The sequence below is a fragment of the Symsagittifera roscoffensis genome, chromosome 6 (genome assembly GCF_963678635.1).
Source record: "Symsagittifera roscoffensis chromosome 6, txSymRosc1.1, whole genome shotgun sequence".
Taxonomy (NCBI): domain Eukaryota; kingdom Metazoa; phylum Xenacoelomorpha; order Acoela; family Convolutidae; genus Symsagittifera; species Symsagittifera roscoffensis.
In genome coordinates this window covers 40,903,880-40,924,032 of record NC_087067.1, presented here as the reverse complement: position 1 = coordinate 40,924,032, position 20,153 = coordinate 40,903,880, and the positions used below count along the sequence as shown (strand labels likewise).

Sequence of the window (20,153 nt, the reverse complement as noted above, 5' to 3'; positions counted from 1 at the left end):
CAAGCATGTAAGCCCGGAAGTTGCTTTTTGCAAAATACATGCTTTTTGATAGAGTTTACAAATCAGCTAAGTAGATTAATTCAACACAGGGTGACTTCTAAACAATATCATAATGAATGTTTATAAGGTAAATGTGAGAGTTATATATTTCTTTTTGTTCATTAAAATGTATTGAATATTTATCAACTTCGAGTTTGTTTTTCTTCTTATTTGTATCAAACTCATAAATCAACTACTCCATTTCTTGGCACATATTATAGCAATCAAACAATATGATGCGTAAATTCCACAAACCTGACCAGTACTTATTTTTTTCGATTTATTGTATAAAGTCTTTTTATGGTTCTGCACGACTTTTAGCTTGTTTTTTTTGTATTTAGTTAAAGGATTTGTGTTCTCAGTAAGCAGATCAAAATTTTTGAGCAAAATTTTTTTTATTTAAAATATTTTTGCAGGGAGTATTTTGTTTTTCGAATGCAAATCTCAACATCTGTAACCTTTTTATTCATGAAGCAGACTTTCATTCCCCAGTTCATTTGTTGTTTCAGACGACTGACATTTTCTTGTTTTTACCTGCTACAAAGTATTCCACTTAAAGTAAGATGGGAAAAAATAAGGATTTCAGTTAAGTAACACATCACATTAACGGCAATTTATGCCGTACGATGTAATTTGACCTAATTTTGCTGAGAGACACTTTTTAATGATTCTGTGTTTTTGTTAAATCTGATTATATAGATTTTGTCTGCATTAATCATGAATTCATTTTCGGATATAAAAATGGCGATACAGACTTTAATGTATCTGTTTTGTTAAACTTCAAAACGGGCGTCTTTTTCCAAAAAAAAACTAAATTACATCCGCAAACTGAACACTTTGAACGTGATTTCACAATTTACTCCGAAAAATTGTTAATATACAATACGAAAACTATTGGACAGTGCACCGTACCTTTTTTTACCCCATGATCTGCTGTAGCCCAGAAACATTTTGTTTAACCAAATTTAAAATTGAATATTTTAGCAAGGTAAAAAAAAACAGCTAAAAAATTGTATTAAATGGCTTTTAAATTATTATCATTTGCTCATAAAATCATTTTTGGATAAATTTTTTGGTATTAAATTTCAATCAATATGCATTGTAATAACTTCGGCTTTTTCTGAGAAAAAAATGGGAGGTTTGTACACGAGTGGTTTTATGAGGGGCAAAGAGTGCTTGTAAAAACTAAAATGCTAAATATTTGAATGTTTTCACCACTTATTAACATATAAAATTAACATTTCAATCTCTTATGTTATCATAGCTTTATATTGAACTTTTGTTAGTTTCCGAAAGTGAAATTGACTAAGAAAACAGTTTCAATTCTGAAATAAAAGCCGAGAAAGAAGACCGAGAAAAAATCCACAGAGCATGGAAACCTTTTAGTTTGCTCCAACATACCTTCACATGTTAGATTTCATGACCAAAAGAACATGAAAGACTACAAAAGCCGTGAAATCTCCAATTTAAATTAAAGCTTCCAAAATGAATATCCAAGTGCCAAAAAACGACAACAAACCTTCTTGGTTATTGGAAAATTTTAGCCCAATCAAACCTTCTTTCATGGGGGAATCCCGAATGCGCGAAGGACCGAATGAGCGAAAATTAGGTCAAGCTATCAGAATTCATTATTCATAACAAAATAAGCAATAAATTCAGCCAGAGAGCGTTTGTTGGTAGAGAATTTTCGCGCATTCAGTCCTTCGCACATGAAAAAAGCCCCCTCCGTGCATCAGGAACTCGCCAAAAAAGGCTACGTAGCCTAGGAAACACCGTCTTTTCCATGTCGAAAGCCTGCTCTCTTTTTGTGAGATTTTTGTGTTTTTTAGTTTTCGCAGAACAGTTATAAAACGGAATTGAATTTATACTGCCGTAAAGTGTGCTTGTTGCAAACTAAAAAAAAGTAATTTAAATTTCAATCAGTCGAAAAGCGCAGTAAAACAGCGAAAGATCAGCTTCAAAAAGTAGGGTTCGGTTCTTTTCTTGTGATGTTTTTGAGGTTGAGGTGTTTCACTATTCAGGAAAACTCATATAGTTTATGCGCTGGGATTTAATTATACAATTCGAAAAGGTTAATCAGTTTCTTAAGCTTCGGGACGGATCCTCCTCGGTTGCTGCTCCTCGACGTTGGGATCCTCTGATTCGCCTCCTAGGCTAACACTTCTCTCTTTTGAACTGCACCGGGGAACTCCTTTGACCAGAAGCATTTTATAGATGACAACCCCCAGAAGAGATCCTGTTAAAGGGCCGATCCAGTAGACCCATTGTTGCTTGAAATTGAGAGTCAGAAGGGCGGGTCCAAAAGAGCGGGCGGGGTTGAGACTTGCTCCCGTGTAGGGGTAAGCAGCATAGAAACAAGATATCAATGCTAAGCCACTAGACAAAGCGGGGAATCCCTGAAAAAAAGCCGGTTAACAAAGTATCGGCTGGAACAAAAAAAAATAAGTGCACGAAAAACCTTGACCGCCACAAAATTAAGATGAAAAAGTTTACTCTTTCCTGCTGGGAGCTTTTTTTTTCAAAAATAAAAAAACAAATCAAACATACCATTTTTAGGCGCTTTTTGCTAATTTTGGCCAAACATTTTTTTTGGTGCGCTCTTCCTTCAAATTTAGTTTACATTGGCACCGGATGCGCCTTTAGAAAAATTTAAGGTTTGGTCGGCCGAAAATGGATGTCATTAAAATAAAAAGAAATTGGGATTCTTTGGTTGTTGAGGGGGTCGAATCCCTGAGAAATCTACTGTGTCGTACATTAAAAGGCGACTAATTGTAATAAAACTTAGATAAATCGAACGAATTTTATATTGAATAACCCCCCTATGAAAGAAACAAATAAAGTGTAAGTAAAAGAATTAAAGAAATATTTAGCATATACGGACTTTTTAGCAAGCCGCATGAGGAAATAGCTGAAGAAATCCCAAATAGGACCAAGCTAACATCCTCCCCCCAAACACGTTTAGGGGGGAGGATGTTAGCTTAGAACTTGGTTCTAAGTGGGAATTTTCAGCCAATCAGAATTGAGCTTTTTACTCGCAGCGCTAGCAAATTTAATTTATATTGAACGCTGGGGTGGAGGATCTTAACTCTTAACTTGCTCTAACTCGGTGGGGGGGGGGGAGTGGAGGATGTTAACTTGATCTTACAAATGAATACCTCAAATTCTCTGTTTTCATCTGGATCTGAAATGACGAGCATCAACAACACAAGCAGCAGAGTAGCAGCTGACTCAATCTGCACAGCTTGAACCCAGTTGACCTCCTCGGGGTCAAACGAGGTCAAACCCAGCTGATACTTCTTCGTCCAGTCCGAAGGGGCTGCCAAATAGAGGTAACCGGCTCCAGCAATAGCGCCTAAAATCATTGTCTTCGGTGCCAAGTTCGAGCAACCGTCTTGTCTTATTTGCATTGGTTTAGTAAGGTCATCAGTGTTCAATATCAAGGCTGTGGGGCCTTGGAGATAAAGTGAATCTCATACCAAAAGTCTTAAAATCTTCATACTTTGGAATATTATATCTGTAAGATATTTGTTTTTGTGTCAAGATTTTTAACAATTTTTTTAGCAACCTTCATGGTTCTTGTCACGGTCTTGTAAATTTTTCCTAGATTTTTTTCAAAGACCTTCTCAAGACTTTTAAAGATTTGATGAAGAGAGCAAAGATTGCTTCACATAACAGAAACTCACCCAACATTTGTGCAATGAAGTAGAGACATCCTTTTATAGGGTGCAATCGCCTCACAGCCACAAAAGCCAAAGTGACAGCCGGGCTAACATTACACCCCGAAGTAGGCCCAATAATATGAATCAGCGTGACCAAAACTCCGGCGAAACACACTCCAGAAACGATCCAGTTGTTGTCACAAAGAAGGGGCAAACTGCCTATGAAAACTAACATGAAGGAACCGAAAAACTCACAAGCAACTGCTTTCCAAAGTGATAATTTTTTAACTGAAAATGAGCAATGATGCTCGGAGTTTTCGGTTATAACGTCTTTCCTGTACAGAGTCATTGCAAGTTTTTAGAAGCACCGTCGCATTTTTTAAATAAAAAAATAATTGACAATAATAAAGATAACAAATCAGTATTCGGCGTTTTAGCTGCGACAATCAAAGAGTTTCTCTAAACTCGCAGCTACAAAAAAGAAACAGCTTTTTTTTCAATTCTGACTATTTGTTGTAGCTAAGATATCACGGCGTTTTCTGTCACTAAAAGAGCTTTTCCAATTTGCTTAGTAATTTCTGTAACACTCTAAGTAATAATTGAATTCGTAGAAAATCAGGGGAAATGGTTGAATTCAATTTCGAAATCAGGAGATAAATCACATGGTGGTAATAACTCAGTGCTGATACAATCTCGTGTTTTCTCTAATTTCGTTTTGACTAGAACTGCAAGATTAACAATAACAGATAAATCAAGAAAATATGGCGAAATAATGGTGCAATATGAAAACGGTGTTTTATTTTGTGTTTATTACCAAATAGCCTAGCTCTAGCTATATCTAAAGGCTGTTAATCAGGCAAACTTCAATATTAGACAAATAAATTTTTTTTGTCGATGTTTCTCAAACAGAAGATTAAAAACGGTGAATATTTACAGATGTCCATAATTTACGAATAATTTTCATGCTGGCCAAGTGTTATTAATTTTTCAAAGTGACTTAGGGTATCAAACTGAAGTACATTGAATTCAAGCACAGTTATTTTCAATTTTAATGGATAGTCTAAGCGAGTTGAACAATACTATAAGCATTTATTACTGAAGTAGTCTTTTATATATGTCGATTTGTTGGTCGTTTTTTCGTAGCTCAATATTTCTGCTACCATTTACCTGTATTTTGAATGGTAGCAAGCCAACCATATTTACGCACACGCGTCTCTTTGATAGAATGGTTCCTTTTTCCCTTCCAACAATGGGGGAATAAGTAGGGGCAAATTATCTTTTCAGCGAACAGTTCGCGTGCTGTATAACGTAGCAAATTGATGCTCCTGTTGATAAAATTGGTCAAAAAAGGGGCAGATTTTTTGAAGCCTTCTTTATGTATGCAGCTAGTCTTATAGTTTTTAGTCAAAATAAATAAGCAAGTGGATGATTTGAAATGGATGATTTGGTGAAAAACAATAATGCGATACAGTTAAACAGGAAAAACGAAACTGATACAAACACTAAGGGAAACAAATATCTAAAACCCAGGTCGAGGCCACAGTTTTGTCAGATCCTAAAGTTGTTGTTGCGAAATGGCATTAAGTTGCAGTTGCGAAAGTACATACAAACATTTTCCAGATTTTCGCAATTTTGTGTCCAGATTTTGCGACGAAGTTTTGTATGTCCTGACTCTCGCGATCCACAGCGCCACTTTCGCGATAATCGCGACGGATCTTTTTGGTAAGTGACGATAGTCGGGCAATGATCAAAATTTGTCGCGCCGTTGCCTGTCGAGTCGCACCGGCCGCGCTGTCTCCACCTTTCTTGCGAAATTCACGACCGAAAAGAATCTCAATATTGGTCGCGAAAGTCTAAAATTGGCCGAAAGTCTAAAAGTTTAAAGTTTGTTTGCGCCGGTCGCACCGCTTCATTTCGGGTCGCACCGGTCTCGCCCTTTGCAGGGTCTCTTAAGTCTACTCTTTGACCCCGAAAGCCGCTGCAGAATTTTTCACTCGCAAAAATCTGGACATGACAGAAATTTTTCGCGAAAGTCTGGAAACAAGTCGCGGACCTTTGGAGACGCTTTGAAAGTTTTTGATAACAGTACTCATGAAAGTACACTTATGCAAAAGAACTAATAATAGTTGTTTACTGTCTAATTAGCACAGAAAGCTCCCGTCAAAATTGCAAAAAAACACGAGAAAAAACCTGCTATTCTTTCACGTGTTATACTTCAGTTTTTACCGTTTTTTAGTGCTTGAACCAGATCTAAACTAGAATTTATTTTTGGATATTATTCTGATATTTTATCTCTATAAAATATTGAATAATTACCAATCAAACTCCATCAAACAAACGACCCACTTATTTGTAGTTTCAGCACCAGAGCAATTTGAATTAAACTTAGAATACAGTTGTTCTCATTCTGGAAACTAACTCGCATAAACCGGTGTACACTAGATCTATTGATACTAGGAGATATGAGAGTAAGATTAAGATTGGTATTAGACTAAGAAGCTGCACGAATCTGTCCGGCCGAAAATAAGATAGCGTGACTAGCAGGCGGTGTATCTTATCTGAAATTACTCTATGAGTTTACCAAATGACATATAAACTCATCTGGTGCGACCAAAAGTCTCGAACAAGACCTTAACCAACTTAGATTAGAAACATTAACCAGAACAATAGATTAGAATTAGACAAAAACAAAATTTGAAAAAACGTTATTTGACAAAAATTTAGTAGAAATGTCTCTACGATTAAATAGATCGGAGCCAATTTTCCGAACAATACAAGAACTACGCGGTATTGAAAGAAGACCTCGGACAAGAGACGACGTACGACTAGAAAGAAATCTACAAATCGATTTCATGATTGTACAACAAAAACCAGATCAAACTTTTATAAATAGATTACTTCCAGCAGTAAATTTAAATTTTCACTTACTAATATAAAATTTTGAAGAAACATCTTCAAAGAATTTTCATGGCGCTAAACCTAATAATTATACAATAACGACCGATAAAAACAACACTAGTCGTTCTTCTTGAAAAATCTGCAGTAAATAAAAAAACATCTTGAAAAAAATATATTTATTGTATATAAAAGTACAAAAATTAGTTCATCCCAGCTTTGTCACCTAAAACATAACAGCAAATCTCAAAAACTAACAAGCATCAAAACTAAAAACTTAACCTTTTTAAATTAAATTTTTATCGAAAAACTATGAAGGCTTATCCTTGTTTTCACTTAAATTAATTTCATTTCAAATAGCAGATCATCAAGGCTTACCTTGGATCTTCAAATTAAATTAAAGTAAACCTAAATTTCTGATCATCAAGGCTTATACTTGGATCATATAGAACAATTTTGTTCTGCCCCTCCCATAATAATTAGTGTCTAACGACCTCAAACGTCGGTTCACTACCCAACCTTTATTTAAGACCCAGAATTAACAGAAATTTTTCAAAAAGCTAACCATTCTAATTAGGATAAACAGTGAAGAATTTAGGTTACTCATCCTTCACTTGATCCCATTCCTCTTAAATGACCCAAGCTAAAACATTTAAACTTAGATAAAATAGTATCTAACGAACTACTTGCGTTCTAATTATACCTGAGCCTCGAGGATCGATTTACTATTCTCCAACCCTAGATCACAAATCACAACCTCTATGTAAGATTAGGTAAGTCTATCTTAACTTAGAAATTTTCACGATAAAGTAAAAATCATTCTCACGAATCGATATATGCTTTTCTCTCAAACCCGACAAATACGCTCTAAGTTAAGCTAAGCCCAAAAAATATCGTAAGAACTAACAGTTCAAGACACTAGAAATCGCTAATCCCAATATTGCATCCATCATCCTAAACCTTAAGTCATGAGTTAATTTAGTAAACAAACAAGCACTTATATTACAAAACTGTATAACTAACGACGAAAGATACGACCCCGTAATCACACCACACAGACAAACAGTAGGAAACATAAGAACAAAAAGACAAACACTATGAAAGAAAGTTATTAACAAACAAAAACAATTTATAAGGAAACTATTTTCAAAAGGAAGAAACGCAGTCTCAAAATCAGAAACAAGCGCAATACAAGAACTCCACAATTTAAAAGATTCATTAAACAAAAACCATCAAAATGACCATCAAATATACTTTTCTGACTCAGAAAACATGTCACCAGCATCAATAAAAGGAAAACGTAGAAAATAAAAGTCATTTATAAACAAACCAATACGTCTGTACCATTGGAATCAACCAATAAGACACATTGAAAATTACACGCTAACAGTGATACAACACAAAAATGATTCGAAATGAAGAAAACCTAGAAGATTCAACACTCCCATTTTGAATACATCCACAAGCTGAAGCTCGAGGACAGGTGCAGTTTTGCCAATATATAATCATAAATTTATTCGAAAAAAGAGATAGTCCATGCACGAAAAAATTTCCCGATGTAAAAATAAAAGGACAAATTCTTGACCACTATCTCAAAGGCATGTGTAGTCTCACATCACAATATGGAATCTACACAACAGAAATCAGTTCACCAAACTCATTTGATGACAAATATCTCATTCAAACTGATGACGTAGATACTGAATTTTCAAAAGTTATTACAGAATACATAAAAAATATACAACATCAAAATTCACAAAGAGCAAATTCAATATTCACAAACGATGTATTTTCACTTATCTATAACTATTTATCTATATTAGAATTGAAAGAACCTCAAGGCGATTCACCAACTCAAAAATTGCGACATACAACCGTACGCCAAGAAATACATTCATTTTCAAAATTTTAAATACAATCAGTGAAAACCTAACTAGTAACTAAATAATACAACACGTTAAACGCAAATTACAAAAAATTTTGGCATGGTTCATAATCGATTATTTTGTTCATAATATTGATCTTATCGCACTAGCAGGAAAAAATTTTAGACCACAAAATACAGATCACGAAACCATATTAGCAGAACAAACAGATTATGTTTGGGGCCCTGAATGGTCCCATGAATCGTATATTGATATACCAACAAATATATCAAGCCAAGCAATAAGCACAATCTCTATTCACAAAGATTATGTTGAAGAAAACCGATTACAACTGACGCAACACCTTTAAACTATAATTCGTTCTTTCCCAAAGGAGCAGGAAATCATAGTCTAAACTCTACTTTCATAGATCAAGACAACTTAAACGGAACAAGAAACCTTATACAACAAGATGTACAAACCCCATAACATTTCGTAAATGAAGAAATATTTGAAACAATAACAACAACAGAAGCACAACAAAGCATTTCACCTATTCAACCCAATTTTACAACTCGAAAACCAAAAAACCCAACGTTACAACAAACAATTATACAATCCAACGTAAAATCCTCTCTTGCTCAAAAATACTAATAAATAGATTACCAAACGTTTCGACCAGTAACAAAGCCATCATATAAACAAAAAACATCACATAGAAATAATTTCGCAGAACATAATTATAATTATGTAAATAGATCAAAAACAACAAAACCTTTTAATATGAACACTCAGCACTACTCATACTCACAATGTCAAAATATACCACAACCAACTTCAAACTCAGTAATTTTTAATGATCAACTACGATCTTCACAAGATCAAAGTGAAAATTACCCATTTTTCCAGCAAAATAAAAATAATACAATTAGCTACCATAGTAGAAATCAACCTCCTTATTATACAGCTAATTATTTTCCATCAGATGATGAGAAATATTATAATCAAAATCATCAACAATTTTAGTTAAGCCAAAGACCTCGTTCTTACAGTATTGATCAACCAGATATTTTTGAACCATACACACGAGATGAACAAATACGACAATCTAGAAATAATCCAACATCATACAAAAAAAATTTTCAACCACAAAACCCAGTCAATACACAGTCTTACCAACCAACTCAATTGCATAACGAAATCCCATTGCCATATTATTTACAACAACATGAAACAACAAAAAGCCAACTTACAAATTTTTTCAAATAACAAATGCCGCAGAATCACTACAAATGACGATGAATCCTTACCTACTGGGTGGATCATCAATATCATCGAATAAGCCACTAATGGTATTTACAGGCACAGATCCTGATTACTCTGTAGAAGATTATCTAAATGCAGTCACAGCAAATAAATTTTAAATATACGACCTGAACCAGTAAATACGCCGCTTCATCAAAATTGGATACATAGACGCACAGCCTTAACCCAAACCACACTTGACGGCGCAGCCCAAAATTGGTTTTCAGTTTACCCGATAGAAAACCAGAGTGGAAAAGATTCACGCAAGAATTCTCAAAATTGTTTGATTCTGAAAGAAATAAACGACATCAAAGAGTTTTATGCAATGAAATTCCTATACCACCAAATGAAACAATTAAGGAACTTGGAGTAAGAATTGAAACATTAGTCCGAAAAGCATATTCACTCAAAACTCATGATTATAAAAACACAAAGATGACAGAAATCTCACTGATGACTCTAACACCTCAATTTTGAAAAAGAGCAATGAAAAAGAGAGCATCACATCCTTCCTCAATCCGAGAACCAGATTTAGACCTCTGGAAACTAGTAGATAAACTAGAATAAGCAGAAATCACTATGAAATTAGAAAAAACTGAAACAGCTACAATATGTCAACAACATCCAAACCACTACTTCACAAATAAATCATATTCATGACTCCGATACAGAATTATCTGAAAAAATCAGTAAAAACTTAAACATCTACGAGAAAAACCCAAATTTTAAAGGTAAGCCATCATTCAAAAAATGATGCAATTATTGCCAAAGATACGGACACAGCATTACCAAATGCAGACAAAAACAACAAGACAATCAAAACAAACCACAAAATTAAAGAGAACCAATAAAATCATTTCATCAGTTTATGAAAAAGATCAAAATTTACCCAACAAAAATTTTCATAGTATTAATAGTTCAGGAAAACCACTTCCAAATAACTCAAATTACTCTAAACGACAATCACCTTCTAATCCGAATTATCGAGGACGATCACCAGACCAAAGATATTCACGAAATTTCTCACAAAACAGATATAGTCGATCAAACAGTCCAAATAATCAGTAACGAAATAACTATTCAAGCTCAATTCAAACCGACCTGAATTTTCGTTTCATACCAATTCCCATTCAAATTCTAGAAATAAATTTTATTCAAATGATCGATCTAGAATCTCTTGATATATTAGAAACAGACATTATTCCAACGAGAGGATTAGAAACTATTCAAATGATCGAAATCATAAATATCAAAATAATAGATCACGCGATTATTCTAACAACAGATCAAACAATCATAGATCAAAATATAATAACTATCAAAGTAGAGCACGCGACAATTCACAGAACAGAAATTCAAGTTATAACAACAGACAAAAAAACTACTCTCAATCACCACATAGGAATAACACACGTTATCAAAATTCACAACAAAATTATAGAAGTAGTACACCTAAACATCAAAAGTAAATCAATCAAGTACAAACAACTGAAGAAACTCAACCAGACGCCCTGATTTTGATAATACCGAAAGCACAGAATTGCAATTAAATCACATAAATTGCGAATCCATAGACAGTGAAAGTGACACAGACAATGCAATTTCAAAAACATGATACTTGTTGAAAATGACTACAAACCTATCATATACGAACAACCAATACATTGCCATATCTATCAAAATCATGATCACTTCCTCTTAAATTATTATACAAGACCTATAAGCAGTAAAAAGAAAATAGAAAAAATAGTAGAAGAAATGAAAGAAGAAAAACCCTCAGAATGTTCAGGCACAAATAACAATTACCAAAATATACCTAAAGAAACGCAATAACCAAAAGAAACATTTCGGACAATCCCACTCCTTTTAGAAAGTCCAAAATGCAAAGAACTTCAAACACCAGACCTTGAAATTGGTTTTTTAATAGATTCCGGAGCGGAATCAAACATCATCAACATCTCCACTTGGATTGAAATAAAAATTTTACATCCAAAATTAATACCCTTTAAAACAACAAGCAGGCTAGCAACAGCACCAAGATCAACCTTAACAAAGTATGGAAAAATTCAACTTTTCCTAGTTCTCACTCGAACAATGGAACAGAATAAACTTATGAGCAAACCATTTAAACAAACTTTCCACATCACAGATATTAAACATAATATCATTGGAATACAATTTTTTTACAAAAAATATACCAACTATAAATATCTTAAACATCAGAATTCATATGAAACATAAATACACAAGAAAGAAAAACACAGTTTTAACATTTTTTCAAAGAATAAACAAACAACCACCATTTTTCTCCAAGTTTTACCCTATATACAATCGAGAGCGGAAACACCTGAAACCACTAGCAGGTTATATTTATAATTTTTCAATCAAACAAATTCACCAATACGATAGGAAACAAAATAAACAACATCTCCATATGTCTGACCTTGAATTCAAACCAATTCATAAATTCTTCGAGTAACAATTTCATCTGTAAAATACATGAAAAACTCAAACTCAGGAATGATTTCTTTACATGTATATAACAGTTCTCTAAATAAAATAACCCAACCTCTAGAACTCTTAGGTTATTGTGAAACTAACGCAACAATTTCTCCCACAAAGGAAGTAGCGTATAGAGTAAATAATATTTTACAACTATTAACTATATGTCACTTGACGAAGAATTATCAATAAATAAAATAATAGGTAATGAAAAACGAAACAGAGATTATTTCGCAAAATCACCTTACTTTAAACCAACATTTCAAAAATCAAAATGCACAGAAGAACAACAAAAATTCTTAACAATTTTCAATTTTTAACACTCTCAGATAACACAAAAAGAACTTGAACAATTAATTGATTTACTATTGAAATACCCCAAAAAATTACGCAACATCTAAATTTGATGTTGGAAAAGTAAATTCACCACTACATTTACCTCTAAAGCCTGATGCAGTTTTCAAAAAACAACGAGCAAGTAAAGTCCCAATTCACTTACAAGACAAGGTTAGCCGATTACTGGAAATACAAGAACAATATGAACGCATTTCTCCAGTAAATAAAGAAGAACAGCCAAAAAGTAACACATTTATAAACCCCATTATCTTTTTAGCAAAAAGAGAATCATTGAAAATAGTTCTAGACGCAAGATACCTCAATTCACTCAATAATGAATCTAAATGTAATTGGCCTAATGAACCAAAGCAAGTAATTCTCACAAAAATAAACGCTAAATATTTCACAACAGCAGATATGAATAGTGCATATAATTAAAGGCCGTTAGACAAACAATCACGACTATTAACTTAATTCGTTATTGGAAATCAGCAATATGAATTCATTGGATTATTCTATTGAATTTCCATGGGACCAGCAGCATTCTGAGCATTAATGAGTAAAATTTTCCGACCACTCACATTCAATAAAAATGCAATCACGTACTTAGACGATGTTTTTATGCAATCACAAACAAAAGACGAAATGTTCATTGTCTTAGAAAAATATCATCAGATATTACTTTACAAAAACATGAAAGCAGCCCCGGATAAATCAATTTTTTTTCTAACACGTGTAAGTTTTCTAGGAGATATTATAGAAAAAAACAGTATAACTCCATTAAAATCTCGCATAGAAGCAATCCAAAACCTTCAACCACCGTCCAATAAAAAGAAAATACAAGAATTTCTTGGAATTTTAATTTTCTTAAGTAAATACGTAGACCAATCATTTTATGCCATGTGCGACGCCTCTAATTTTGGCATCGGTGCAGCATTATTACAATCTCATAACGGACCAAATAAAATAAACCTCATTTCAACAAATTCAAGAATATTCACACAAGCTGAACTTAGACTCTCTACCCTTATGAGAGAATGCATAGCCATAATATATACACTCAGAGAATATGAATTTTCAATACTTGGATCAAAACATCCAACAGTTTTATTTACAGATCATAAACCCATAATTTTGCTTTTCACAAAAAAATCAAACCCAAACCATAGAGTTTATAGATTTCAACTAATTTTAATGAAGTTCCCAATTTTACACATAGTTTGGACAGCAGGAAAAAACCTCGTACTACCCGATACTCTTAGTAGGAATACACCACCTGAATTATTAACAAGGAAAACGACAGTCCAAATACCACAAAATTTAAGTTTTTCCTTGCAAAAAATGAAACTTCACCAAAATTACAATGCAAGTATGCAGTAAAAATTGACATAAACCAATCACAGATTAATAATCTACAACATTTTCCACTATATTTAGATGATCAAAACAATCGCTACGAAGTAGATCTACTATGAAAATCTACATTTAAACCAATACCATATTCATCATTGATTAAAATCAATACACAACGAAAAACCAATAAAAAAAAATCATACAAAATAGATCTATTCCTTTTATTAGAAAAAGAAAACCTAACTGATAATATAAATTTATCAGGCCCACCAAATAATGACTCAGAATATACAATAAACCAAGTCTTTAACCTCCATGACCCTCTAGATACAATACGTCTATCAACAATAGAAATGGAAAACATTTTCCTCCCAATAACAGAAAAATAACACTCGAATAGTTACAGAAACGTCAAAACCTTGACCCACTTATAAGAAAATTAAAATATTGGCACAAATATAAAATCAACCCAATTAAAGTCGATGTCACCATTCTAGGAAATAAAACCCTTCTTAGTTATTTCAGAAAATTTAATAATACCTCTATCAACGAGAATACAGATATTTTAGAATACCAAACATCTGATCTCAAAATACCCTGTCTACCTTGAAGTGTGATGCTTATTGCTTTTCATACTTCCCACTCATTACACACTAAAGGACACTCAGGATCAGAAAAACATACTCCAATTTCATTCAGAAATTTTACTTTCCCAATGCACCAATTTGGATTAAAATTTTATGCAATGATTGCATAACCTGCCAATTAAAAAAACCATACCCAAACCAAAAACAAATTGCAGAAAAACAAGATTTTTAAGGACAAAGTCTATACTTCAATCACAGAATTTCATTTGATACAAAAGGACCAATATCGCCATCCTCAGAAGGCAACTCATATATAATGGTCATAGTCGACGCGTTTACACACTACGTAGCACTTAACCCAGTACCCCATTGTAATGCTTATTATGAATATACAACACTTTATGAACACTGGATAGCAAAATTCGGATTACCCGAAATCCTTGTTACAAACAATGGCACTGAATTTTCAAACAACGAAATTATCACACTATGCCTCTTATATAATATTAAAAACAAACCACGAACATCTCGTGCACCCTGGACTAATGGATTAGTCGAAGGAATGAACAGTTCATTACAAGAATATCTCAGATGTATCATTAACGGAAATGACACACGATATACTGAATGGTCAACAGATGTAAAACTACTCCCCTTATCTTATAATTCACAAATCACAACAACTTTAGGACTGTCATCCTTTGAAAAGGTTTTCAATCAAAACCACGAGAACCGATAATGTTCACAGCAAATTCATCAAAAAAACACAAGGTCATTGTCAACCCACTAAAGAATCAATAGGTTATAATCTACCACTACATACCCACGATGAAGATAACTTTCATCATCCACAAAATTTAAAAATAGCTTCGGGTACACACGCCGAATGGATTTTAAATAGAGATAAAAAACTTAATGAAATTTATCAAAAAAAAACAAAAAAGTTATTGAGACGAATTATTAAGTCCCAAATAAATTCTCGATTCACAACAGCTACAAACTTAAAAATCGGAATATACGTTTTAATTCCAAATTTTTCAACACAAAAAAGAATTTCTAAAAAAATACAACCACTCCGAGAAGGACCATATCAAATATATGATAAACCCACTGATGTAACATACAAACTTTTAGACCTAAACAAAAAAGAAAATTGTTCAACACCGGAGCAATTGTTCACCTTATTATCCGAAAGAAAACGCTCTTCGCGAACTGACTCAATTCTATTGCTTTACAAGACTCAAAGTTATTCACAAAAATTCCGATTACAAACAAAATTAAAGCACTGATATAAATTCTATACAAAAACCATTAGAACAAAAAAATAAAATAGAACTTAACAAACAAACATCTGAAAATTTAGACAACAAAATATAACTCAAACAGAAAGAAAAAATCAAAAATTAGAAGAAAAATCTACCACAAGAACAAAAAGAAAAATCTCAACATAGACAATCATCGCGACTTCGAAATCAGCCACGAAAAGATTATATAACAATCATTCCACAACCTAAAATATTAAAGAAAGTTGAATTTCAGAAACCACTTTAAAATTAGTCAACAATTTCACATCTTGAAAGATCTTTTAAACACCCGTAAATTTTCTCAAAATTCATGCTGAAAAGCACTTGAACAAACTAGTTCAAATTCAGCCAATAAGAACCTTTCCGAATCATCACCTTTATTTTTGACACGACTTCTTTAGCCGACGAACAATCACCTTCAAGCGTATCTCCAACTATAACTAAAAGATCTCCAGGTCAGAAATAAGCAAACCGCTAAAAATTGACACCTGAAATAAACAAAATCTTAGTATTACAACCCTCCCCTATCAAGTAGAACAAAGATCAACAATATTGTCCCAACTTAGACCTCAAAACTCCCTCAAATAAAAAAAATTAAAAGAAAATGGACATAATCATTTAGCCTAAAGTACGAATATTTCTTAGTTACCCCCAACCATCCAATAAATAATAACAAAACTAGGAAGATCTTTAAGAGCCCTCAAAGCTTCCCTTCACCAAAAATTGCGGAAACCCAACCCACTTGTCAAAAAACCAATAAAAAATCCGACCACACTCAAGTTTAGCCTCAAAAATAAAAAAATAATTCGACGGAACGAATCATTTCTTCAAATGCTTCTTTTCACAAACAGTCAGCCATATTCAAGATATACTTTCAAACGTTTTTTTCAATCATTTCAATTTTTTTCAAACTTTGTATAATCCTAATAGCCAATACCAAAGAAATATTCATCCTCCTCCTGATAAGGTTTCGCTAATTTTTCATCACCTGTCATTCTCTAGCCCAAGCCTACAATAATTTTTCAAAAATCTTTGACCACCTCCTCAGGTACGATTTTTCAATAACTATCAAAATGTTCCAAGATCTATTCATTAGAACAGATGTTTTTCTTATTTTTATAATATTTCTCACATTTTTGACATCCTTCATAATGACAATATGCAAATAAATTTAAAAAAAGTTGCCATAATTTTCGCATTAGCAACGATACTTTTAATTCTTTCCATCGAAGAATATTACAATAAACATAATGTTTCATCGTAAATAAATAATTTTTAAAATTTTTCCAAAATTGCTAATCAACAACCCCCACACCAGTCCTCACCAACAACATCCCAAGAATCTCTAACACCACCAACAATTAATCAAACAAATAGTCCCCAATCATCACAACACATCTCTTTTCAAGACAATCCATATACATTTAAGGAAAGACACGCACAATTGTCGGAACCACTAGAACCAGTAATTCGCCAAGCACCTCTAAGCGAACCACAATACAAACCAGTATATAATATTTTACCCCTCTCCAACAAGATCTTAAAATAGCAAGACACCAAAGTCAAAATCAAAACTCGCTCGAAATATACAGACAAATTATAAATCCAGGACGAAATAGAAATTTGCAAACCCCCAGAGTTCAATTCAACATACCTCATTTACCAATAGCAAATCCTATAGACCTCTCCAGTAGTACAATTCAAAGTACTCCCCTGACCGCATCACAACGAAACACATCAAACAACCCATCAGATTGTTAAGGTTCAATCCCTACATCTGAACAAATTCGAGAAAATCCTTTTAATCCCCCAGCTACTACAGAACATCTCCCATATTGGATGACGCAAGTTTTCACTCAAATTGAACCAATTTAGCGAAAGATCCAATAGACATTTCATCTGACACAACTTTGTCATTACCAGAAACACTTTCATTCCCCTCAACCCCTTCCTTAAGTCAAATCTCACAACCACCATTTCCTCCAAATTTTCCTACGAATCTCGACGCTAGATATCGAGAAAATTCAACCAATAAAATACCCCTACGATTAGACTGGAATATATTCGTAGCACCCCCTCCATTATTTGTTCAATATCACGAAAGTAACAGATTACACAAGTGGGCACTAAACAGATTACAATACCGACAAGAAATCCACAAAGATATACAAGAACATAACATACATATATTTAAACAGGATAATCTGACACTAAATTTTGAAATCATCGTAAAATAAATCATATAATTAACCATCCCATACCCATAGCCCACTCAAATATAACAGCTCAATCTTTACCCCCCGATTTATAACCACAGAAATCATCTACAAATACGATAGGTACACAAAAAAGATAATTGGAAAAACAATTTTTTATAATCCATACTCAGGACTATCATACACATGTACCTTCTAAAAATACTAATTTTCCAGACCCTTTTTTTTCTTAATTTCTCAGAACCCGATCATAACAATCCCTCCCCCCGAACAGGACCTTAAGATTTACTTGTCACACACTATGACTGTGAGGAAAATGAACAAAAAACATTACATATTTATGCAATAAATCAAGTCACTCAATGCAAATCTGAGCCACAAGCTATAGAAACAACAAACATAATTGCTAAATTTTACTCAAAAGCACCAGCTACAACACTAACCTGATATACATTCACAGCGACGTTTTTCGAAAAGAAAGTAAATTGTTCTCAAGTCTCAAACTGAAATGAGAATAGACTAGATCATGAATCTTTTTACCAAAGTAATATTGAAACACTTTTACATCTCAGCCCTGATGATTGTAAAAACGAACTTGGCTGATTAAAAATTACATCAAACAAAGGCACAAACAGAAAATTGGTAAGCTTTCAAGTTTTTCCAGACTCTGCACATCAAGCCGAACTTGAAAGATACCAAGGTCAAACAAAACTAGACAACAAATTCCATTCCACGGCGCACATGAAAGATTAACTTACGATCTCCATGATAAAAATTGGATACTACACATTGGAATAAACAATCCCTCAAATTGTAAAGCAGACACTAAAATAAAGGATACCAAGAAATAATGTTTTTTGATTGAAAAATACAACTTGAAAAAGTACAATTAACACGAGATATAAAAGATGACACCATAATTTATGAAGGAATCAGATTCCCTTGCAAAATGACCAAGGATACTGCGATCTCACTACACGAACACAAGCAACAATTGCTTGAATTCCTGAAGACACATGTATCACATTTCAAGTAGCAAAAATACACGCTAGAATGATAAAATTTCACCAAAAATAATTTATTGAATTAATCCTTTGTGAAGACGTAAGCCCTGAAAAAATCAGACAGAGTAATTATAAATTTAGAATCTTTAACATTATAGAAAATAAATTGACACATTTCCAAAATTACCCAGAAACGAGACTTGCATGTTAATGCAACAAACCACTTTATAAAACGCAATATTCAGAAATTTCTGTCGAATACGAACAAGGTTTCGACATGAATACGGGAAAATTCATCATAAATCCCCATGCAACACATTACTCAACCAGCGACAAAAATTCATACATCTCAGTACACCTCCCAAAAAAACACAGGAAACACTGGTGTAAAAACAAAACCACAAGACAAAGACAGTACACGTTTACAGGAACTATCACTTATGAACAACACTTATTTTAGCGCAATTCATTATGACATACACCTAGACATGAAACTAGACTATACAGTAAGTAGAACTTTTTCAAGAAATGTCTTTAACAGAACTTGAAACACTGCATCAATTATGCGAACTTGAAAGAACACAAATTCTATAATCACTTTCACTAGCAGTACTCAAAATCCCTAATGCAGGATATTTATTATCAGGTAACAGATCAAATTTTATTGACTACGAAGGAAACTTACTATGGTATTACACTTTTACCAAAAAAGTATCACCCTTAAATGTTTTTGAAGATAAAAGATGCTTTAAAAGAATCCCAATATTCTGTAAAATTAAAGTACATTTGGTTGATACACTTTCCCGAAGAACTTATTTTTGGGATACAGCTGTCCCATGCGGATGAGAAAACAGCCACAATGTAGTACAATTAAATCCTGACGAAAATAAATACTACCTTCTAACACCATACCCTACACTTATGCAACCATTAAAAAAATTTCACTAGAAAGAATTAGAGCTTTTGCCCGCAATCCAAATATCGATTTACAATTTCACACACGTACACAACAATTTCAAGAATTACTCTCAAAAATGGACACAATACAACAACAATCCATAGATCAAAACTTACGCAAACTTGCAGAA

At 33.2% G+C, this 20,153-nt stretch overlaps 2 protein-coding genes across 4 annotated transcripts in view; both read right to left on the bottom strand.

The window, feature by feature from the left end:
• LOC134848160 (kinesin-like protein KIF11-B) overlaps nucleotides 1-20,153 on the bottom strand; it is a 286,740-nt gene that overhangs the window by 72,337 nt on the left and 194,250 nt on the right. The window lies entirely within an intron of this gene.
• LOC134848076 (aquaporin-like) overlaps nucleotides 1,704-20,153 on the bottom strand; it is a 41,387-nt gene continuing 22,937 nt past the window's right edge. The window contains exons 2-4 of one of the 2 annotated variants that reach the window (XM_063865416.1): nucleotides 3,723-4,708; nucleotides 3,195-3,391; nucleotides 1,704-2,435 (exon numbers count right to left, since the gene is read on the bottom strand). In XM_063865416.1, coding sequence (XP_063721486.1) covers nucleotides 2,124-2,435; nucleotides 3,195-3,391; nucleotides 3,723-4,047 — 834 coding nt within the window. In that variant the 5' untranslated portion in view covers nucleotides 4,048-4,708 and the 3' untranslated portion in view covers nucleotides 1,704-2,123. Of the gene's footprint in view, nucleotides 2,436-3,194; nucleotides 3,392-3,722; nucleotides 4,927-20,153 lie in introns of those variants that run through there. The other variant, XM_063865415.1, reaches the window with a different exon arrangement.